We start from the raw sequence: 18,253 nt of genomic DNA, 5'->3' as shown, positions 1-18,253 counted from the left end.
TTGTGGAGTAAAATGAGCTCATATCTGACATTGATTTCTGTGTATTTGTATGCATGATGTTTCTCTACTCCTTTGAATTGCTCTGCTTTTGGAACTAAAGTTGGTATTCCCAGAGTGTTTTAATGCTTTTTATCCACAAATCACATTTATATATTCTCTGTACCAAGTGTTGCTTCAGCTGTCTCCAGTTCTGCATTACACAAAGCAGATTCCAATCCTCAACTGCTTTTGCTTTGAAACTCTCCAAGCACTCATATTTAATTAGAGAAGTGGACATTGTTGGGCTAATATTTCAAAACCCAAATGAAGCCTACTCTGTGCTGGTATAGGGCAGTTAAAGCTCATAATGTTGGGTCACTGTAACATACTAAATGAACATTGTGGAATAGTGTCAGAGGGAGGATCCTTAGCCCCAACATTATTCCTGCTCTAGCTCTGGAATTGCACACACAGAATATAATTCCAGTATGTGTTAAGCCAATTCAGGTTGAGCTGCTGCAACCCCCACTTTTGCCCTCCTCCCCACTGCAGCAGTCCTTGTGCTGGTGCTGGCCTCCGAGCCAGTCTGCAGCCAGCTGCTGCATCCAGGAGTCTTGGTAGCAGGCACTGGTTACTTCTCAACCTGCTCAGCACCACAGAGCAATTAATATGAAATAATAAATTAGATATATAAAAATTATCAGCAGTGATAAACTTGTGTCCTGATCAGAATGCGAAGCTTGTCATCATTTCACTCTAAGCAGAGTTTAAAGCTCATAGCCAGAGTTCTGGTGTTCATTTCAGTGGAAAAGCAAAAAACATGAGAAGCTCATTTAATCAACACTCAATGTAGGAAATTTTGTTAGCCAGTGTGGAGACATAACTAAAGACAAACCTGAACATTGAACTGTCGTGCTAAACAAGATTCTTGAGTTTTGCTAGTCAGATTCACACCCCTTCAAAATGGGTAACTACTGTCAATTCAGCTAGTCCACATGGTGACCCCAAGCATGTTGGGAAAGGAGAATTTTTTTGAGAAATACAGCCTTTTTCTAGTTACAGACATTTGCATCAGACTTTTATGGCTTCAAGGGAAGCCATCTGGCTCAGGGAGCTATGGCACAGCATTTTCTGGTTTGTTAGGCTGTACGGTCTCATGTAGAAATGGATAGAGACAAGAGGAAGAAAGTATTTAAAAGTAATAGAATTACATTTGGGAGAAAGCCTGTGCTAGAAGGTTAGGAAGACTGGACCAAGAACTGACTTAGATGCTGAAAATACAGACTTCTTTTGAATGAAAATTTTTAGTGCTTGCTGCAGGTTAACATTCAGGAAGTTAGTGTGAAACAACTCTAAGTACAGAACTGATATGCAGGTATTAGAGGTCATTAAATCCTCAAGTAGGTGCTTCTTATTCAGAATGTTAATGTGTGGTAATGGAGACAGGGTTATCTGACTGATTGGTTTTGTTTTTACTTCTGTGGGGGCATGCTGGAACTTCTTTGCTGAAGTTGAAAGCTGATTTTTTAGAGGAGGGGGAAAAGGCAACTTCTAGCTCTGTTGTTGTGAAGTGGTAGAAAAGCCCAATGCTGGACAACCTGGAGGTGGAGGTTCCACTGTGGGAGCAGCAGGCATGTCGGGTGTTCATCTTCCTGACAGGTGGATACACACACATTTCAGTGAAGGTGACTTCTCAGCAATTCTCTTTCTTGGTCATTCATGAAGTTCCTGAATAAATCATGTTCTATAAATTGCACTTTATCCTTTTATGATATTAGAATCAAATTTTTCCACAACATTAATGCCGTTCACAAGTTTAATCACAGAGTCTGCGTTTAGGCTTCAATTGTCAGATGGTGGTGATTCTTTAATTCACCAATGTGCTTTCTGTCTTGAAAAACACTGTTCATAAGTGTTTCTTTCAATTTTTGGATGAAGGTACCTTCTTTAGAAAACAAAAGTTAATCTGCAGAGCAGTAGAAGATTTTTTTAATACATTGGTCACACTTTTAATACATTTGGAATTGCCTTATGTCAAAGTATTTAGTGTGGGTTGATCGCTGGGGATTTCATTTGAACAGCTTAGTTAACTTGCAGGCTTAGTCTGTTGAAAATTTTCCACTTATTGTTCTTAGGCATGAGTATTTATAAGTTTACTACATTTTTAAAGCCAGTTGTATTTTTAGTTTAATTAGGTCTTTTAGTGAAATTGTTTTAACTGTTCTTTCTTTCTCCATCTGAAGAGTGCGTGTAAGGGATATTGGGAATAATAGGTTTTTCTCTTTGTTGACATTAAAAGTGTCATTGAAAATATTGGTAGGAAATCCTAACCTGGATTTCTCAGTGTCACTTAGCTTTGTGATGTGAAGATTTTGCAGTGAAGGGTGGAGGTGGCTGATGTCTGAAACATGTGGATGCCCCAGAACAACTGAATGACTTACTGATACTGTAATCTCAGTCCAGTGGGTAAGGTGGTGCTCTGGAATTTGGGAGATTTACGTTGCAGTCATACTCCACAGCACACATTTTCTGGATGTATTTGTGGGACACCTTAAAATAAGGCTGCACAACTTCTCAGGTACCATGTGATTCTTTCAGTGTGAATTGCAAGAATCAGTATGGAGGCTAAACACACCGAAGAACAAATATCTGTGTATTCCAAATGAGTTTTGTTTGTGTTAGAGAGTTGGGAAGAATTCTCTCTCACAGAAGAAAAGCAAAAATTTCCATATTGGCTAACCCCAGATTTATCAGTAATTTTGAGGGGAAGGAAAATGGGAACTGTGTACCTGCCAGATAAATTTGTTCAACGAAGTGATTTGGGCCTACTACAAATTAAGCTTTATATCAACAGCTAGAAAACAGTGTTTCGACACTAGTACTACAGGTCTTTCAACACTGAGTGAGCTGGTCTTAGTTTTATGCTAAATTAAAACTTTGTTATTATGAACACATGGTGGAGTAGCAGGAAATGTCTCTGTTTACTGACTGTCCTGTTATGTGTTTTCTTGGGTAGTATGGATAATTTCTCCAGTGTAGGGATAGGAGAGGGACTTCTGTGCATATTTTGAGTTAGTTCCTGCTGAACGTTTGGTTTATTTACAATTTCTTGATGCCTGTGAGTCCTGAGATTTCTGTCTTCCGAACTCATGTTTGGCGAACTTTTTTGTGTATTGCCTGGATACAACTCCTCTGTCAAGAGCATAGACATAGAGAATCTGATGTCTTTTGTTACATGGTTTAAATTAAGTATTTCTATTGTAATTTAGCAAACTGTATTCTGGTATTTAGTTATATTAAAAAAAAAAAGAAAAAATTACAGGAATTCTGCCTCCATAATTGGCTAAGGTTGTTCTGGATGATGGAAAGGACCTGCACAGACTTCTAACAGCAGCAAGAAAGGCCCTAGGAACTAGCAGGAGCACAAGGAGGAAAGTAATCTAAAGCTATTGTAGCAATGAACCAATTTAATGGGGCTTTAGGCAGTGGAAAAACTGTCAGCTTTCCAAAATACATTCCATGAGTTTTCTACATATTACAGCTTTGATGGAATTAGCAAATGATTTGTTACTTAGCTTCCTTTGGTAAAAACAGTGTATTTTCTTCTACTAATGGCAAGCTTAGCGCTGGAGGTTCTACTAGTCTAAAAAACAGCTTTCCCATCAGGGTGATTAATCTGCACTGGCTTAGATCCCCTGATGGTACAATGTGACCTGAACCAAACACAGCCACATGGTCACATTTCTATGCCAGAGCAAGTGACTAAAGTTCACTCCCTGCTCTGGCTGCAGGAGGACAAATGACACCTGATTAAGCATAAAGCTCATAATCCACTGATGGGCTTTGAACGTGTATGGTTTGGCCAAGTTGGTTTAGGCTGGATCAGCACTTTGCTTGGAGCAGCCACGCTGCCTTTGAGAAGCTCTCAAGTTGCACTTGCTTTGCACTGATCCATGTCCTTGGGCACAAGTCCTGCACTGCTTTACAACCAGCTGAATTATCAGGGGATCCATGAGGTAAAAATAGGTCATTTGTTGTTGTTTTTTCTTTTTAATGCTAATTTCTAGATTTCAGTCTTAAGGACAGGATAGACTTTAGGGAAGTGACAGAAGGAAAGATTTGTTCACTGAAATAGATCCTTGTATGCTCAATTCCACAGAGCCTCTGTGGGTCTGCTAGAAGCAGTAAATAACCTTTTCCAGCAAACAAATGTAGCAGGTAGTTCAGTGGCAGGTAAAATAAAAACCGTTGTAGCTATATAAAGAACACAATAGACTGGAAGTTTTTCTTTGTAAAAAATTGCACATAACATGTAAACTTAAATAACAGTGAGCACCTTATCAAAACGTGTTTTCTACAGCGTTTTGATACATTGCTATAGACAGCCCTCATGTGTCCAACCTTAGGAAAATGCTGTAATCCTAAAATTAGGGCTATACTTGTAGCTCTTGCCAGTGAAATCAGAATATTTTCTGTGTCTATGGGATATAGTGCCCCGATGCTGTAAGTAGAGGTGCTTAGGCACTGGTAGGGATAATATGAATGCTGAGAATAAGCACTCTGGAGAGCCTTGTAAACAAGGCATTGAAAAATGAAGAAAATGGAAATTGTTATCCATGCTTGTCACAGGTCACAGTACTGAAAGCCACCCACAAACACATGCCTTTTAATTAATGTTCATTTCCTTTCTTGCCCTCTATAACCAAAACCACAAGAGTGCCTCCACACTTGGAAAAGAGAATTAAGAAAAAAAAAAAGGATAATGCCCAAATTTTCTTCAAAATGTTGAAAATATCAAAGCAAGAAAATATTTTGAGCATTTTCTATTCCCATGCTTAGCATTAAAACATAAGTACTGGTGAGTGATTTGTGCTCTTTGCAGGCCTCACTCAGCAACCCAGCTTGCATCAGATAGTGACCCTTTGGTTGCTTGTGAGATTATTTTTTGTTATTTAATTCCCAGCAGTATGCCAGTGCTAGATGAAAAGGTACTGTGCTACAAGATTGGGTTGTCTAGCTCTGTTTTCACTCACTTTCTCACTGCATGGAGGAGTGAGGAGGATTTTCTCAAGTGCTGAGCTTAGTGTCTTGAGTTAGGAGCCAGGCTCCCCATGCTGTTGGTGAAAAGTAGGTGTCACCAGAGAGAGATGGAAAACATTGGTGTAGGGAGTATTTAGATGCTCTGTGTGCTGCAGTCACTCTTCTCTCTACCCTGATTGTCTGGGTAGTTTGAGAAGCAGACATCAGCATCCACACTAGATATCCTACATGGTAAATATGAATCTCCACCTCTGTGATAAGTTGAAGTTACCTGAGCTTGGGGCATTTTTCTTTAGCTGGAAATGAGTTCATCAAGCTCAGAAGCTGGGAGGGTGAAGCAGGCAGCCTCCCTAGAGATGGGGTCTGTGTATTTGCCTGAATTGTATATGCTGATGGGATCTGTCACAGCCCCTTTAGTATCTTGTGGTGTCACACTGAACTAGACCACCCAGCAGCTTTAGCTGAGACAGTGGTGTCCAAAACACAGCCTTTTGTGCTGATAACATCCTGAGTGCCTTTCTTCCAGCAGGATTTGTAAAAGTCAATTTTCAAAGTTGTGCTGAAGATTTTGCAGAACTTCACTATACTGTAGCATTATGAAGTGGATTTTTCAAGCACAAGGTTGTGGAAAATGTTTGAGAACATTTTTCTTTCTTTATTTAGTATTTTCAGTTGAAATGAGAAAAATCAAAAGAGATATCTTACTCCTCTCTTAAAGCACTATATTAACTTATTCTGCTGTAAAAATTGCGTAGTGACAGAGTTGTGGCTGAGCAGTCTGTGAAGAACTTCCAAGAGTTTTACTTTTGCTGAATCTCATTTTGAAATAAACATTTGGGAAGCATGGAGGGAGATCTTTCCTTATGTAATTCTCACCCTAGGTGTCCCATTTGGTTTGTTAGCTGCTGCCTTTGTAATGATCAGTAGAGATCTGATTCTTCCTGCTTGGGTATCACACCTGAGGGTGGAGCCTTTGAGAGAACATGAGAAAATATTCCACCACTCAAACCTTTGCCATGCAGGCGCACCTGGTGGTTTTCTTGAGGCATAGACCAAAATCTTTAGTTTTATGATACCAATGACATTTCTCATAAGACTTTCTGAATCTGACAGACTTCACTGCTGGAAGCTTCCTAAAAAGAAGCACACCCATCCCCCAGTTGTATGCTATTGCAGACCTATATTCTATGTCATAATAAAGCACAACACAGAGTTAATATCAAATCTAGTCAAATTACATTTTCCTTCATCCTTTTTCTTCTCAATTAGTACAGTCTCAGTACTATGAAGTTGCATTCTGTTGCCAAATTTGGAGCCCTGTGTTTTAGAGGAGTGCTGTTGACAGCAGTGCATTTAGCAAGTGCAGAAACCAAAATGCTACCAGCATCATGTAGATTGGAAATTTCTTGTCCTAGTTTCTTATCCTGCATTTAGTTCCACATGGGCAGCTTCAATGCATTTGATTTAATGAATTGTAACAAAAGCTGAACTTGGATTTCTTTAACTTCGGCATTGGGAGTCTAACAGGCTTCTTGCTGGTGTGAACGCTCTTAACACCGTGCTGGAAAAGCTGTTCTTCATCTTTGGGAAACTTGAGAGCCAGGATTCAGCAGAGTTAGGTTTGAAAGACCTGGTGTGAACCTCTGGGCCCCTCAAGTTTAACCTCATGTCTTTTCAAATTCACCATCTGAAGTTACACTTGTAAGTTAAATCTGTTCAGTGGACTAGCTTGGCTACAACATGGTTATAAATCCTTTGTCTTATCTGAATCAGGTATATATCCCTCAGTGGAGTGGTATAATGAATATTTGCTTAGGAAGCAGATGCAGGCAGTTAACTCTAATATATTTTAAAAAAGCAATCCATCTTTAATGTATGAAGTAAACCCCTCTAATTTTGCAAATAATATTTTGTCATTTCTATTAAATTGCTTTGTTATTTTTCTGATATGTTTTTAGCCCATATTGTAAGAAAATAATCAAGTGGATTTTTTACTGAGAATAAAGTATTGGTGTCTTTACTGAATTTATGACGTTCAGAAGCAGATTTAGGAGGACACCAGTCCTCCTAAGCAATGGGCTGCACTTGTATACTCTGCAGCCAAAACACTGAAGTTGTCATCAAACCTGTTGCTCCATCAAGATTTGTGTTTTAAAGAACCAGATAGAGAAGGATTTTTTCGTCTGCGTAGAGTCCATGTGGGAAGTTGTAAGGAACTGAGTCTGTCAGTGATGAATAGAGAAGAGGAAGAAAACCATGGAAGTTCCCCATTGTAGTGCTATGCCTGGGGTGTTCTGTCCAGTGTGGCAGACAGCAACAGAGTCCAAGGCTGTCACTCATCACAGTTCTCAGGGTTTTAGGTGAGATGGTTGCAGCCTGTGCTTGCAGTAGGAAAGTCTCTTGTACACCAGGAGAGTTTCTGGCAATGAAGAGCTCAAGAACAGCCCCTAGGTGGCTTCCTGTGCCAGCCTCTTTAGTCCCCAGCAGGAGGACAGCATTTCTACTGGTTGTATCAACATAAAACATTAATAGAAATATTCAATAGAAAATATTTTCAATAGAAAATTGTGGACAGAGTAAAGCTTCCTTACTCCCAACTTTCAGCCTGGGTTTTCTGCTGTACTCTGGGAATGGAGAAGCAGTTCCCTCCCTGTGTCTTTCTGCAGCCCTGAGTGATGCTTTTCAGAGACAGGAGCCAAAGGCAGAGCCTCCAGCAGGGCTCCCGCACCGCTCACAGCTTGGACACCAGCGAGGTGTGGCCTCTCTGCTCTGCCTGCAGGCAACCGAGTGGGTGGAACCCCACTGCCCTGTCCTTGTGGAAATCACTGCAGGGGCTGCCACTGCTGGGAATTCATCTGCTGTCTTCTGCTGAGTCATAGAGAAAGTGGATTTATTTGCTTCCAGAAAAGATTACCTTGGCATTTATACAGAAGGCAAAAGTGGAGTATGTCTGGCTGAGGATGATTCCTAGTGGAAATACACAGGTTGCCAAAGCCAGGTGAGGTGTCTTGACTCTTATCTGTAGTCTTGTGTCTCCTCAAACCAATAATGTGGCAATTGCAGGGAGTTTTAGGCTGCTTGTGAAGCAGGAGTATTCTTTTACATCTCTGGAAGTGAGACACTGCTTCAGCTGTTAAATAGAAATTTAACAAATCTCAGTCAGATATAATAATTTAACATTTTAAATATTTCTCAATTTCTGCTTTCTCTAAGTGCAGTTACTGTTGCAGCTTAGTGTTTCTGTTGACATTGCAGCAATCTTTGCTCAGCAGTTAGGATGAGTTTCAAACAGAGCATTTTCTTCTGTTACAAGGTTAGAGCCTTGCAACCCTTCTTCTGTTATAGCTGCCCCTTTTCTGTATTGCTGGTGGTAATGGGGAGGAGAAGAGCAGATAAATAACAGGCAGAGGGCCCTGGCACTGGGCTCATGGATGCCCATGCTCTGACTTGGTAACTGATACCAGATAGTTTGACCCTGGACTGGTGCTGCACTTAATTGTGACGTTCATTGGGCTGAAACATGTCACTGATTTGATACATCCATTTCATTAATTTGATTGAATTGCATCCAGCTGTTGGAAGTGTACGACGGAAAGGTACCTGACATGCAGGGCAAGAGCACTAACCTCTGCATTAAACTATAAAACAGTCATTAGACATCTAATGCTGAAATTTATTTGCTCCACAGAAATTTGGTTTTCAAGCACAATACTAATTAGCTGTAAGCTTGATGAATGTCAAGAATTAATTAAAACATTTCAGTGGCCTGTGTGGGTTTTAAATATTGTTAATTATTGACCCAATATTTTCAGTTCTTACAATAATTGCCTTTCAGGGAGCATGAATAAAATTATCTTCTGCAGTGACTCAAGGTACAAATGGTTCATTTCATTACCAAAAATGGACCTGTTTGCTTCTAGATTTCCCATTTTTTCCCTTAAAATGTATCTAGTATTTTCCTTCCCCTTTTATGCACACATTGCAAATAGAAAGTAAGTTTTTAGACCCAAATGTTATTTTTGACAGCACTTGTAGGTTTGGTTTTATTCCCCTAGCTGTGCTCTAGAGGCCAGCATTCTCTTGTTACCTACTTTTGTTTTGGCAACAGGAAAATTGCTACAGCTTCATAAAATATTTTTTTGTTTTTAATCAAATAGGGTGTCATCCAAATTCCATTATTATTTTGTCCTGTTTATGAAAGAACTACAACATTTGGTACATGAAATGTCTACAAGATAAAAAACAGCTTGGAAAATTATGAATTGAAAGAGAATTCATAATCAAAATCGGCATTTTTTTCTCAAATATGATCTTAATGTAAAAATAGCTAAATTTTTCATGTGGGGATTGCAGATCTGTAGTGCAGACTGCTCATATTCCTTGTCTCTGATGAGTGTCTCCATGTTTGACTACAGAGTAAGGATGAATGTCCAGCATGCTGTGTTGCAGACTGCAAACAGATGTGTGACCAATACGTGGGGTGACATGACATAGGAAGAGCCTCAGCATTTGTAGGGAGTTTCCTCTGTGTGTCGAGCAGTTCCAGAAAGCACAATTTCCCAGGCTGCAGTGTGGTGCCATGCCCTGCTCACTTCGTCTGCAATCACGTGTGACAGTCCTGGGGCCTGTTCCTGGGCACCACAGAGGGAGAAAGATGGGGCTGCTTCAGCGTGTCTAGGAAATGGAGGTGGTGCCTGGGAAACTGCCCAGGTGGGGGGAACTAAAAGGATCCTCTACAGTGCTGTGTTATTGGCTTTTCTGCATAGATGTGATCAGTCCACTGTGTCTGAGTGAGCTCAGTGCTGTTGTTCTCCACAGCAGTCAGTTCAGTAAGTTTGGATCTCAGCAAGGTGGCTTCAGGACCCTTTCTGGAAAGGTTTGGTTAATTTTTATCCAGACTTTCTTACAGATTTTATTTTTTTGGTGGTGATTTCCTCTTTTTTTGGCAGGCAGGTGGGGTTGAAGGATTTGTTGTTTGGTTAGGGTTTTTTGTGAGGAGGTTAGATGGTTGCTGTGTGATAATAGCATTAGCGATACCTCAGAAGTTGAGAAAATGCTGGTTCATTATCCATTTTTTCAAACCTTTAGTAATTAATTATGCTGTAGCCCTTCCCTTAGTGAGAAGGGCATTCAGTATTGTATTTCTTAAAATAAAGTCTTTTTGGCTCGTTGTCTCATTGCCGATTGCCCAGAGGCACAACACAAATATATCCTGAAGAAACAGTTATTTGGAATGACTACTGCAAGAGGCTCAATTCCATTTTACTTGATTCTCTCTCTCCTCCCTATTTTGCTGCCCAAGGGTGCAACATTTCCCTCTAGCCTATGAAACAAGTAGCAATAAATGTGTATCAATGTACTTGAAAGCCACATTTTTTATGAAGATGTGATCTGTTAAATGCTTGAAGAAGATGAATATGGTCAAGATGTAAAACTCCTTTTGTGTATGAATATGATGGCATTGAAAGTGTGATGGAGAAAGGGTGATGAAAGGGTGATGTAGAACCTCACAGCAATGACATACTCAAGAAAATACATCTGGGGATATGTTTTGGACAGTGTAAAACCAGCAGTTCATGGTAATTCTGTTTCATTGCTGTTGTTCCAAAGGGACAGCGGAGTACTCAACTTTTGTGCCAGTTTAAAACACCGAGCCCACTGGAATCAGCTGGAAATTGGGCAGGTGTTAAAATTAGTCAAATGGTTTTTTTATTAAATAAAATGAATGCTGAAGGAAGTCCATAAAATGTGTCTCTCAAAGGTACATCTGACTCTTTCTTTCCCTCTCCTCTTTTTTCTTTGCACAGTGCCGGTCCTAAAGGAGATAACATTTATGAATGGAGATCTACTATACTTGGACCTCCAGGTTCTGTATATGAAGGAGGCGTTTTCTTCTTGGATATCACATTTTCATCTGACTATCCATTCAAGCCACCAAAGGTAAGGGTAAGGTTTTTATTGTGCTTATCATTTTTTTGTGTGAGAAGAATGCAGTTTGCAGCCAAGTGAGTGCTCATCGTTTTCTGAGTATCAAATTTGTTTATGGTCTCTTGAAAACTACAAGGTTCAAAATCTTGGCTTGCAGTCTCAGAAAATCCCATCTAATTTACTTCTTGATTACTGCACTCAATACTGATTTTCATACTTCACCAAGTAATAAATGAGGTGATAATCAAGAGCAAGAGGCAAGATTCAAGAAATTTTAGTTCTAGTAGAAGACAACACAAGACATTCTTATATTTCCTTTTTCTCATTCTAGCTACTAAAATATCTGTGTAATAGTCTTTTCTGTTAAGAGCCAGATTCTATATTAAATATTATAATGTAATTTTTTTTTAAATAAGAAAAAGATAAAATAAGTTCACGTAGAAAACTGGAGTCTTAAAATTGGGTCAATCAGTATGATGGATTTCCATTATTTTAAAATGTCTATTTACTACTGCTAAAATCAGCGATCTTGTTTGATAAAGTTTTTGAGCAAAAGCTCTTGATATTAAATTATGCTAATCTTAAATTAAAATGTCAATTCCTTGCTCAGAAATAGTATGGACACCTAATAAATTGTATTTTACTAATGGATCTGAAAGAATTTAAAGGTCATTTCTTTTCCCCCTCTCTTACTGCCAAATTACAACTCTTGACCAAGTCACCAGAAAAAAAAAAACACTGCAAAACTCACGACTGAATACATTCTACCACACAACATCCTCTGACTTACAGCTTTGGGGGCTCTAACTTTGTTATTATAAATCTCATACCTTCATTTAATATGTTCTGAGTTAAGAATGTTATACTGAAGTGATGCACAGCTTTAGACAAATTCTTCATTCAAATCTTGTAGATTTTTTTGAGTATGATAGTTTTTGTATTTTCAGGATATATTGTGGATTCCACTTCCCCCCCATCAGTATGAAAAAGAAAATTTTCTCTATTTTCTTGTGCTTTGTGCAATTAAAGCAGTCACATATTTCTCACTTCTTATTTGTGCAGTATGTTCACATGTTCTCTCAATATTAGTCTGAAATAATTCAAAAACAATGATGGATTTAGTTAGCCTAATAGCATTGTTTTGGCTGTATATTATATTCTGCTTAATGCAGGGTAAGGACAAAGATTTCATTGTTAATTTAACAAGACTAATTTTCATGGTCTGTATTTAGTCTTCTGAAAGAAAGAAAAAGATCAACTAAACACTGTGCATGCAGACTAATTCTGTGAACTTCTTCACCTTCAGAAACCACAATAAAGTTATATTTATGATTAGAATATTCCTGACATGTGGTATGTTCACTAAATAGCTACCATACTGTAAAGTAGGTCCTAATTTTTGTGGGTACCATACAGAGAGCCTGTGTGAAAGCAGTTCATGCCCCTAATCTCATCATGGTAGGTTTCTAAAGGCAGCCCTGGCTACAGAAATAGTCACTCTTCCGTTAAATTATAGTGGTTTGGAAGCCTAGCAGAGAGGAGTTGCCTCTGCAGAAGCTCTGCAGAACTGAGCATCCCACAGGCTGCTCAGAGCCAAGGGGCACCATCCCTGGGCAGCACTGAATGACTCTCTCTGTCTCTTGTGCTGTGATTTCCAGGTTACTTTCCGCACCAGAATTTATCACTGCAACATCAACAGTCAGGGAGTCATCTGTCTGGATATCCTGAAAGACAACTGGAGCCCTGCTTTGACTATTTCAAAGGTTCTGCTGTCTATTTGTTCTCTTCTGACAGACTGCAACCCAGGTAAGAAGCTGATAGTTCACTGAGAGACTCTCAGTTGTTTGACTTAGTTGCCATGGAATGTAATTTGTATATTTGATTGCATACAGATAAAATAAAATTTAACATTTTTGAAATTTGCAATGAAGCACTCCAGATTGGATGTGGTCCCACTTTTAATGGTGTTTTTCACTCCTGTGACATAACAGAAAGCAAATAGCACTAAGTCCTTTTTTTTCCAAGATATGATGGAGAAAATAAGCTGATGTCATTGAAAGTCTGTATTGAGGGAGCTCCAGCAAATGAGTGTTTAATCCAGGAAAGGGGCAACATTCTCCTGAGTTATAAATCCTGCGTGTCGGAAGGGGCTGCAGGAAGTCTCTTAAGACAGCAGTTGAAAGGTTTAATCTTGCAAATGTAGGGATGTGATGTTCAGAGAGAACTCTCCCTTTTTCAAAGGGACTTCCTTGATCCCGTGGGGAGGGGAGGAGCTCCACGGAAGCAGTACACATTCTCACTCAGCAACACCTTGTGTGACCAGTGTCATTAGGCAGTGGATGCTAATTGCCTGCGGTCAGGGCAGGAACTGAGCAATGGTGCTGCCGTTCATTTACAGAAAGTGGTCGCAGTTAGGGAGAAATGGATCAGCCTCTTAGGTACCAAGGCTTGATGACTCCTGGAGCAGCTCCCCTCGGTGTGTTCTGCAGCCCTAATGCTCTAACTCACACTGGTCCTGTGACTTCCCTGGCAGGCAGCACTCGCCGAGTGTCTCCTGCACCCCAAAGGGGTGAAGGCAGAGCACCTGCCTGAGGCAAGATTCATTCATATGCAGATAACCACAATAGATTTTCCTGTTTTCTTTTTCTCTTTGTTGTGCTTTGTTCATCTGTGCTTTCTTGGAAGTGTCTTATATGATAAGAGCTCCACTCTATTTCTGGTCTAAACTATATTTTGGAATGGATGCTTTGTTTTAAAATGCGTTTTTGCTTGGAGATTTTTGTTACTTGTGAGATGGATTCTGATTCATTTTCTCCTGCCTTTTGCAGCTGACCCTCTGGTTGGAAGCATAGCCACTCAATACCTGACCAACAGAGCAGAACATGACAGGATAGCCAGACAGTGGACCAAGAGATATGCAACATAAATGACAAACTACTTGTGCAGTGTGAAGGTGCAGAAGGCAACTTTGCAGTGTGCAACAAATCTTTATAGCCTTTACAATACGGACTTCTGTGTATATGTTATACTGATTCTACTCTGCTTTTATCCTTTTGAAGACTGGGATACTGCCCCCCAAAAAGGTAAATGCTATCAAGAGTAGAAGTTTGTAGCTGTAGATTAGTTATGTTTAAAATGCCTACTTGCAAGTCTTGCTTCTTTGGGATATCAAAATGTATTTTGTGATGTACTAAGGATACTGTTCCTGAAGTCAACCAAATATTATAGTGCATTTTAGCCTAATTCATTATCTGTATGAAGTTATTAAAGGTAGCTGTAGATTACTAGGAATTATGTCATTTGTATTAAACCCAGATCTATTTCCAATATGTGGTACATGCTGTTGTGAAAACTGTTTTAACTTTTACCTTTGTCAGTTTGTAATGAAAGGATTTCCTTTTTCCCTTTGTAGCTCAGAGAGCACCCAGTGTATCATCTCAAACACAATAAACATATTCCCCAAGGAGTAGTTTCTTTGTTTTCCTGTTTTAAATTAATATTTTAATAAATTTAATTATAGTAACAAGGCAAGGCCAATGTATCACAGATCCCTTTGGATAATTTTTAAATTAATATACATAAGCAAAGGCTTGCTATTAAATGTTTAATGCACACCTGTGGATTGTTTAAGTTTTCCCTGTTTTGTTTTTAACAGAACAAGTGAAATATCTAAAATTTTCTGAAATTGAATACTTTTCAGCTCTTTCTCAAGTTGAAATGATCACATTTCATATGCTTACTCCAGAAGTTAACGTAGCTGGTTGCTTCAGGGCCAGTCCTGCTCTCAGAACAGGCTGCCTCAGTCTTGCTACAAAGGTTTTTTTGCAGGAGGAGGGCCAAGTTAGAGTCTGGTGCTTTTCGTTCTGAGTAAAGCACATTGGACTTGCTGACCTAGAGAACCGAGTTATCCATTGAAAAAGATCTTCCAAAGCATGATTGAACACTGTATCATCTACCCAGAAAAGAGAGGAGTACAATAAATTTAATCAGATTTATATTACATAGAAACAGTTGTGGGAAAAATAACCTTTCTTAGTAAAAATGAAATCTCTAAAAGTGTTTTAGACTACCTTTCCCCCCCCTTCACTTTCTGCCTTGGAAATTTTGTAACATCTGTAAGTACAAAAATACAGCTTTATAGTACATACAGTTTAAAGGGTAGAGTCACTAATAGTTTTCTAATTTAAGCTTTTATAGTTTGCCAGTCACAATATTGATTATATTAAAAAAAGGCACTTGATTCCTTTAAATGATTTTTTAAATTACACTTAATTTTAAATTTTGCAGTCTCCCTTACTAGCTGGTATTTTCAGAGATAACATACTAGTTCCTTCAATAAGATGCTCTGCTCATTTAATATATGAAAACTGAATGTTAAATTTAAATATTAAAGCAATACAAAAATGCTAAAAATTTAGATCTAAAGTTAACCATTACTATACAAGTCCCTGGTTTTTGTATCCCATAACCTTTGACCATGAATTGTCCACCTTACTTTAAATATTTCTACAGATGCCTGAAGGTGGCTTGAAGAACTGTGTATCCCAAATATCTCAACCTAGAAGCCAGTCTCTCTTGGTAGCTACAAGATAGCTTTAGAGTTCAGGTTAAAAAGTGCAAAAGGGAATGAGAAACAGGATCTGGCAGGTGAATATGCCTAAGTCAGGTAACAGACTAATGCCAGGAGATGAAGTGCTGGAAATCACTGCTGAAGGTGACCAGAATTTCTTGTCATGTCATTGGATGTGTGAGAAATAGCACAGATTGGCAAAGAAACAAGGGGCTATCACATCTGGGCTGCACGTGTAAAGTCTGCTCCCTGCTGACCATTAGTGCACTTGGGGGCCACGGGGTGCTCATGCACCACTCCAGTGACCTTCCAGTGGAGAGCAAACTATGGAGTTCACACATTAACTGTGTGTGTTGCCTACAGAATTTACAGATATTTATATCATGAAATAATATGGTATAAAAATACAGGTTTTAATTCTAATTTTAATGTATTTTGGGTTTGTATTGTACCTACGACTTCAGATACCTAGCTGTACAAATGGGATGCCTTGTTAGTGTTGCCCCATCTTGCCTTCCTTGCAATTGGATCCTTTACACTGAATTCCCATCCTCTTTTTTTTTTTCTTCTTTTTTTTGTTGGTTTGTCATGATTCTGTTCTTTTTTAATGTAGATTTTTTTTGTGTGTAAATTTTATATTTACTGAAGTAAAGGTTGTTTTTGTGTAAACATTTAAACTTTAAAAGAAAAAGAAAAGAAGCTAATTTTGTTTCTCAAGTTCTCTCTGCTAAACCATGCAGTAGAAAGAAATTTGTATTGTTAAATAAATCAATTAGTTGTTAAATGAGAATGTGTGTCTGTTTTCATGGGGAGGGAAGAAACCCCTGCTGGAAATATATCCAAAGTACTGACTGCAAAGAGCATCTGGTGTTTCAAACTATTTCCTTCCTGGCTGTGCTGGGGTGAATACTGTATGCTACCAAAGAATGGCACTGATTCTCTTCTACTGTTTTAAGAAGATAGAACAGAAAATTATCACCAATCACTGGGCTCTATATTTGGGAAAAAGTGAACTGAAATAACATTTTTGTGTAAAGCTGAAGATACTACAGATGCCCTCTTCTTCGCCATTTTGGATGGTCTTTTCTTTTCCTGTTGTCTTTGGGATTTGAATGGGGAATGTGTGCAGGTGGCTGGGAAGCTGCCCAGACTGGGCTCCTTGATGATCTGACATAAAGGGATCTGGTGTGGAAACCAGCAGTCCAGCCTGTGACACTGCTGAGGAATAGAAGGGCTAAACATCTCTTCAGGTGAGCTGGTGGCTACGTTCAGAGCAAGTGAGAAGGGATGGGTAAATATAAGTGTTTTAAAAATAAAGATACTGCATACAATGGAGAAGCTAATAACTATCACCCTTGTTGTTTCTGTATTAACCTGTCCTTGGTGTCTCAGTGTGGTGTGGTGTGCCTTGTGTAGAGACAATCTTGCTTATCAGCATTGAGTAGTGATCGTTCCGAGTCTGTAGCCAGGAAGGGAGTCATGGAAAGCAGGGCAGCCCAAGCCATGGGCCAGGCTTGCTCAGCCTCATAAGGAAGGCAACTGAACCAGGTCTGGTTCATGCTCTGCTCCCTCCCTCCCTCTTGGGTGGAAAAGGAAATTCTTCCAGGCTTTGTGGTACACCAGTTGCTGCTGTGTACCGGCTTACTTTTTTTCCATGGGAATTGCAGAAAGTGAGACCAAGCTTTTTCCTTTCTTCACCTTCACGTGTGAGACCCAAATTTGTGGCCTGTCAGAGGTGTTCTCACCTGCTTGTACCGTAACAGGAGAGCTGCAGGGCTCTGGCTGAGGGGCTTTGCAGCGGCTGGATGCAGTTCTGAGCCATGGGGCAGCCCTGGCTGCTTGGCTGCCCCAGGGCTCTGCCTGGGTCCCCACAGTGCTGGAGGGAAGAAAGCTGCAGAGCACAGCAGCTCCTACATAGATCTCGTGGCCTTCTTCCCCTGGGGTTTTGTCTGCCTGAGCAGCAGCAACAAAGGAAGGACTCCTGACTGCAGGCTGAAGAGGAAATTCCACCTTGTCTGCATTTTCTTCAGCAAAAGTCATCAATTGATATTTATGTGAAAGAAGGAAGGCTTGTGCAGGAATCCTGGACTAAAGCAGTTGCAAAGGACAGTGGCAGTAGTGTGACTAAAGTGCAATTTGACTCAGCCATAAACCAGTGCTGTATTTTGGCAGCCTGTGCTGTAGTCAGGAAAACAGATGCATTTGAGAACTTGGCACTGCTTTATGTACAGCATCCCTTCAACTTCTTGGTGGCACCAATTGCATTTGTGCTGCACAGTGATTTCCAAGGCTGAACCCCCACTCCCTTTTCTTCACTAACCACTGACTGAAAGTGGCTGCAGAGGTTCCAGGACAACAGGAGGGATTATGTAATAGAGCACTGGTTCCAAAGGGAGAAGCAGGACAACAGCACGGCTGCCTGTACTGCTGCCTGACCTTGCTGATGTCAGTGAGAGTTGGACACATTCAGTGTTCTGCATGTTCAGCTTAGATGAGAGAGCAGATCATGTACTTGGAAAATAGTGGCTGGAACACTTATAGTACACTGGGGCTTTTGCTTTTTTAATCCTTTAAAAGGGAAGCCTGCTTCAGCTTGTCTCTCCCCATGTCTCTGCATGCATGTCTCTGGAGGGCAGCTATGACTTCCTCTGTTGCTGGGTAGAATAGATGGCATCCAACATACTAGCAGCTATTTGGAGATCCTTAAAAATAAAAACTGCCAGGAATAGATAGAAG

At 39.8% G+C, this 18,253-nt stretch overlaps 1 protein-coding gene across 2 annotated transcripts in view; it reads left to right on the top strand.

The window, feature by feature from the left end:
- The window catches only part of UBE2E3 (ubiquitin conjugating enzyme E2 E3), a 56,231-nt gene extending 39,872 nt beyond the window's left edge, over positions 1-16,359 (top strand). The window contains exons 4-6 of one of the 2 annotated variants that reach the window (XM_083864638.1): positions 10,827-10,959; positions 12,606-12,753; positions 13,776-16,359. In XM_083864638.1, the coding sequence (XP_083720764.1) occupies positions 10,827-10,959; positions 12,606-12,753; positions 13,776-13,873 (379 nt within the window). In that variant the 3' untranslated portion in view covers positions 13,874-16,359. Of the gene's footprint in view, positions 1-10,826; positions 10,960-12,605; positions 12,754-13,775 lie in introns of those variants that run through there. The other variant, XM_083864639.1, reaches the window with a different exon arrangement.
- The last annotated feature ends 1,894 nt before the right edge of the window (positions 16,360-18,253 follow it).

Source organism: Zosterops lateralis (genome assembly GCF_965231275.1).
Source record: "Zosterops lateralis genome assembly, chromosome: 7".
Classification (NCBI taxonomy): domain Eukaryota; kingdom Metazoa; phylum Chordata; class Aves; order Passeriformes; family Zosteropidae; genus Zosterops; species Zosterops lateralis.
Note: the sequence above shows the minus strand (reverse complement) of the source record. Positions and strands in the feature narration are given on the sequence as shown.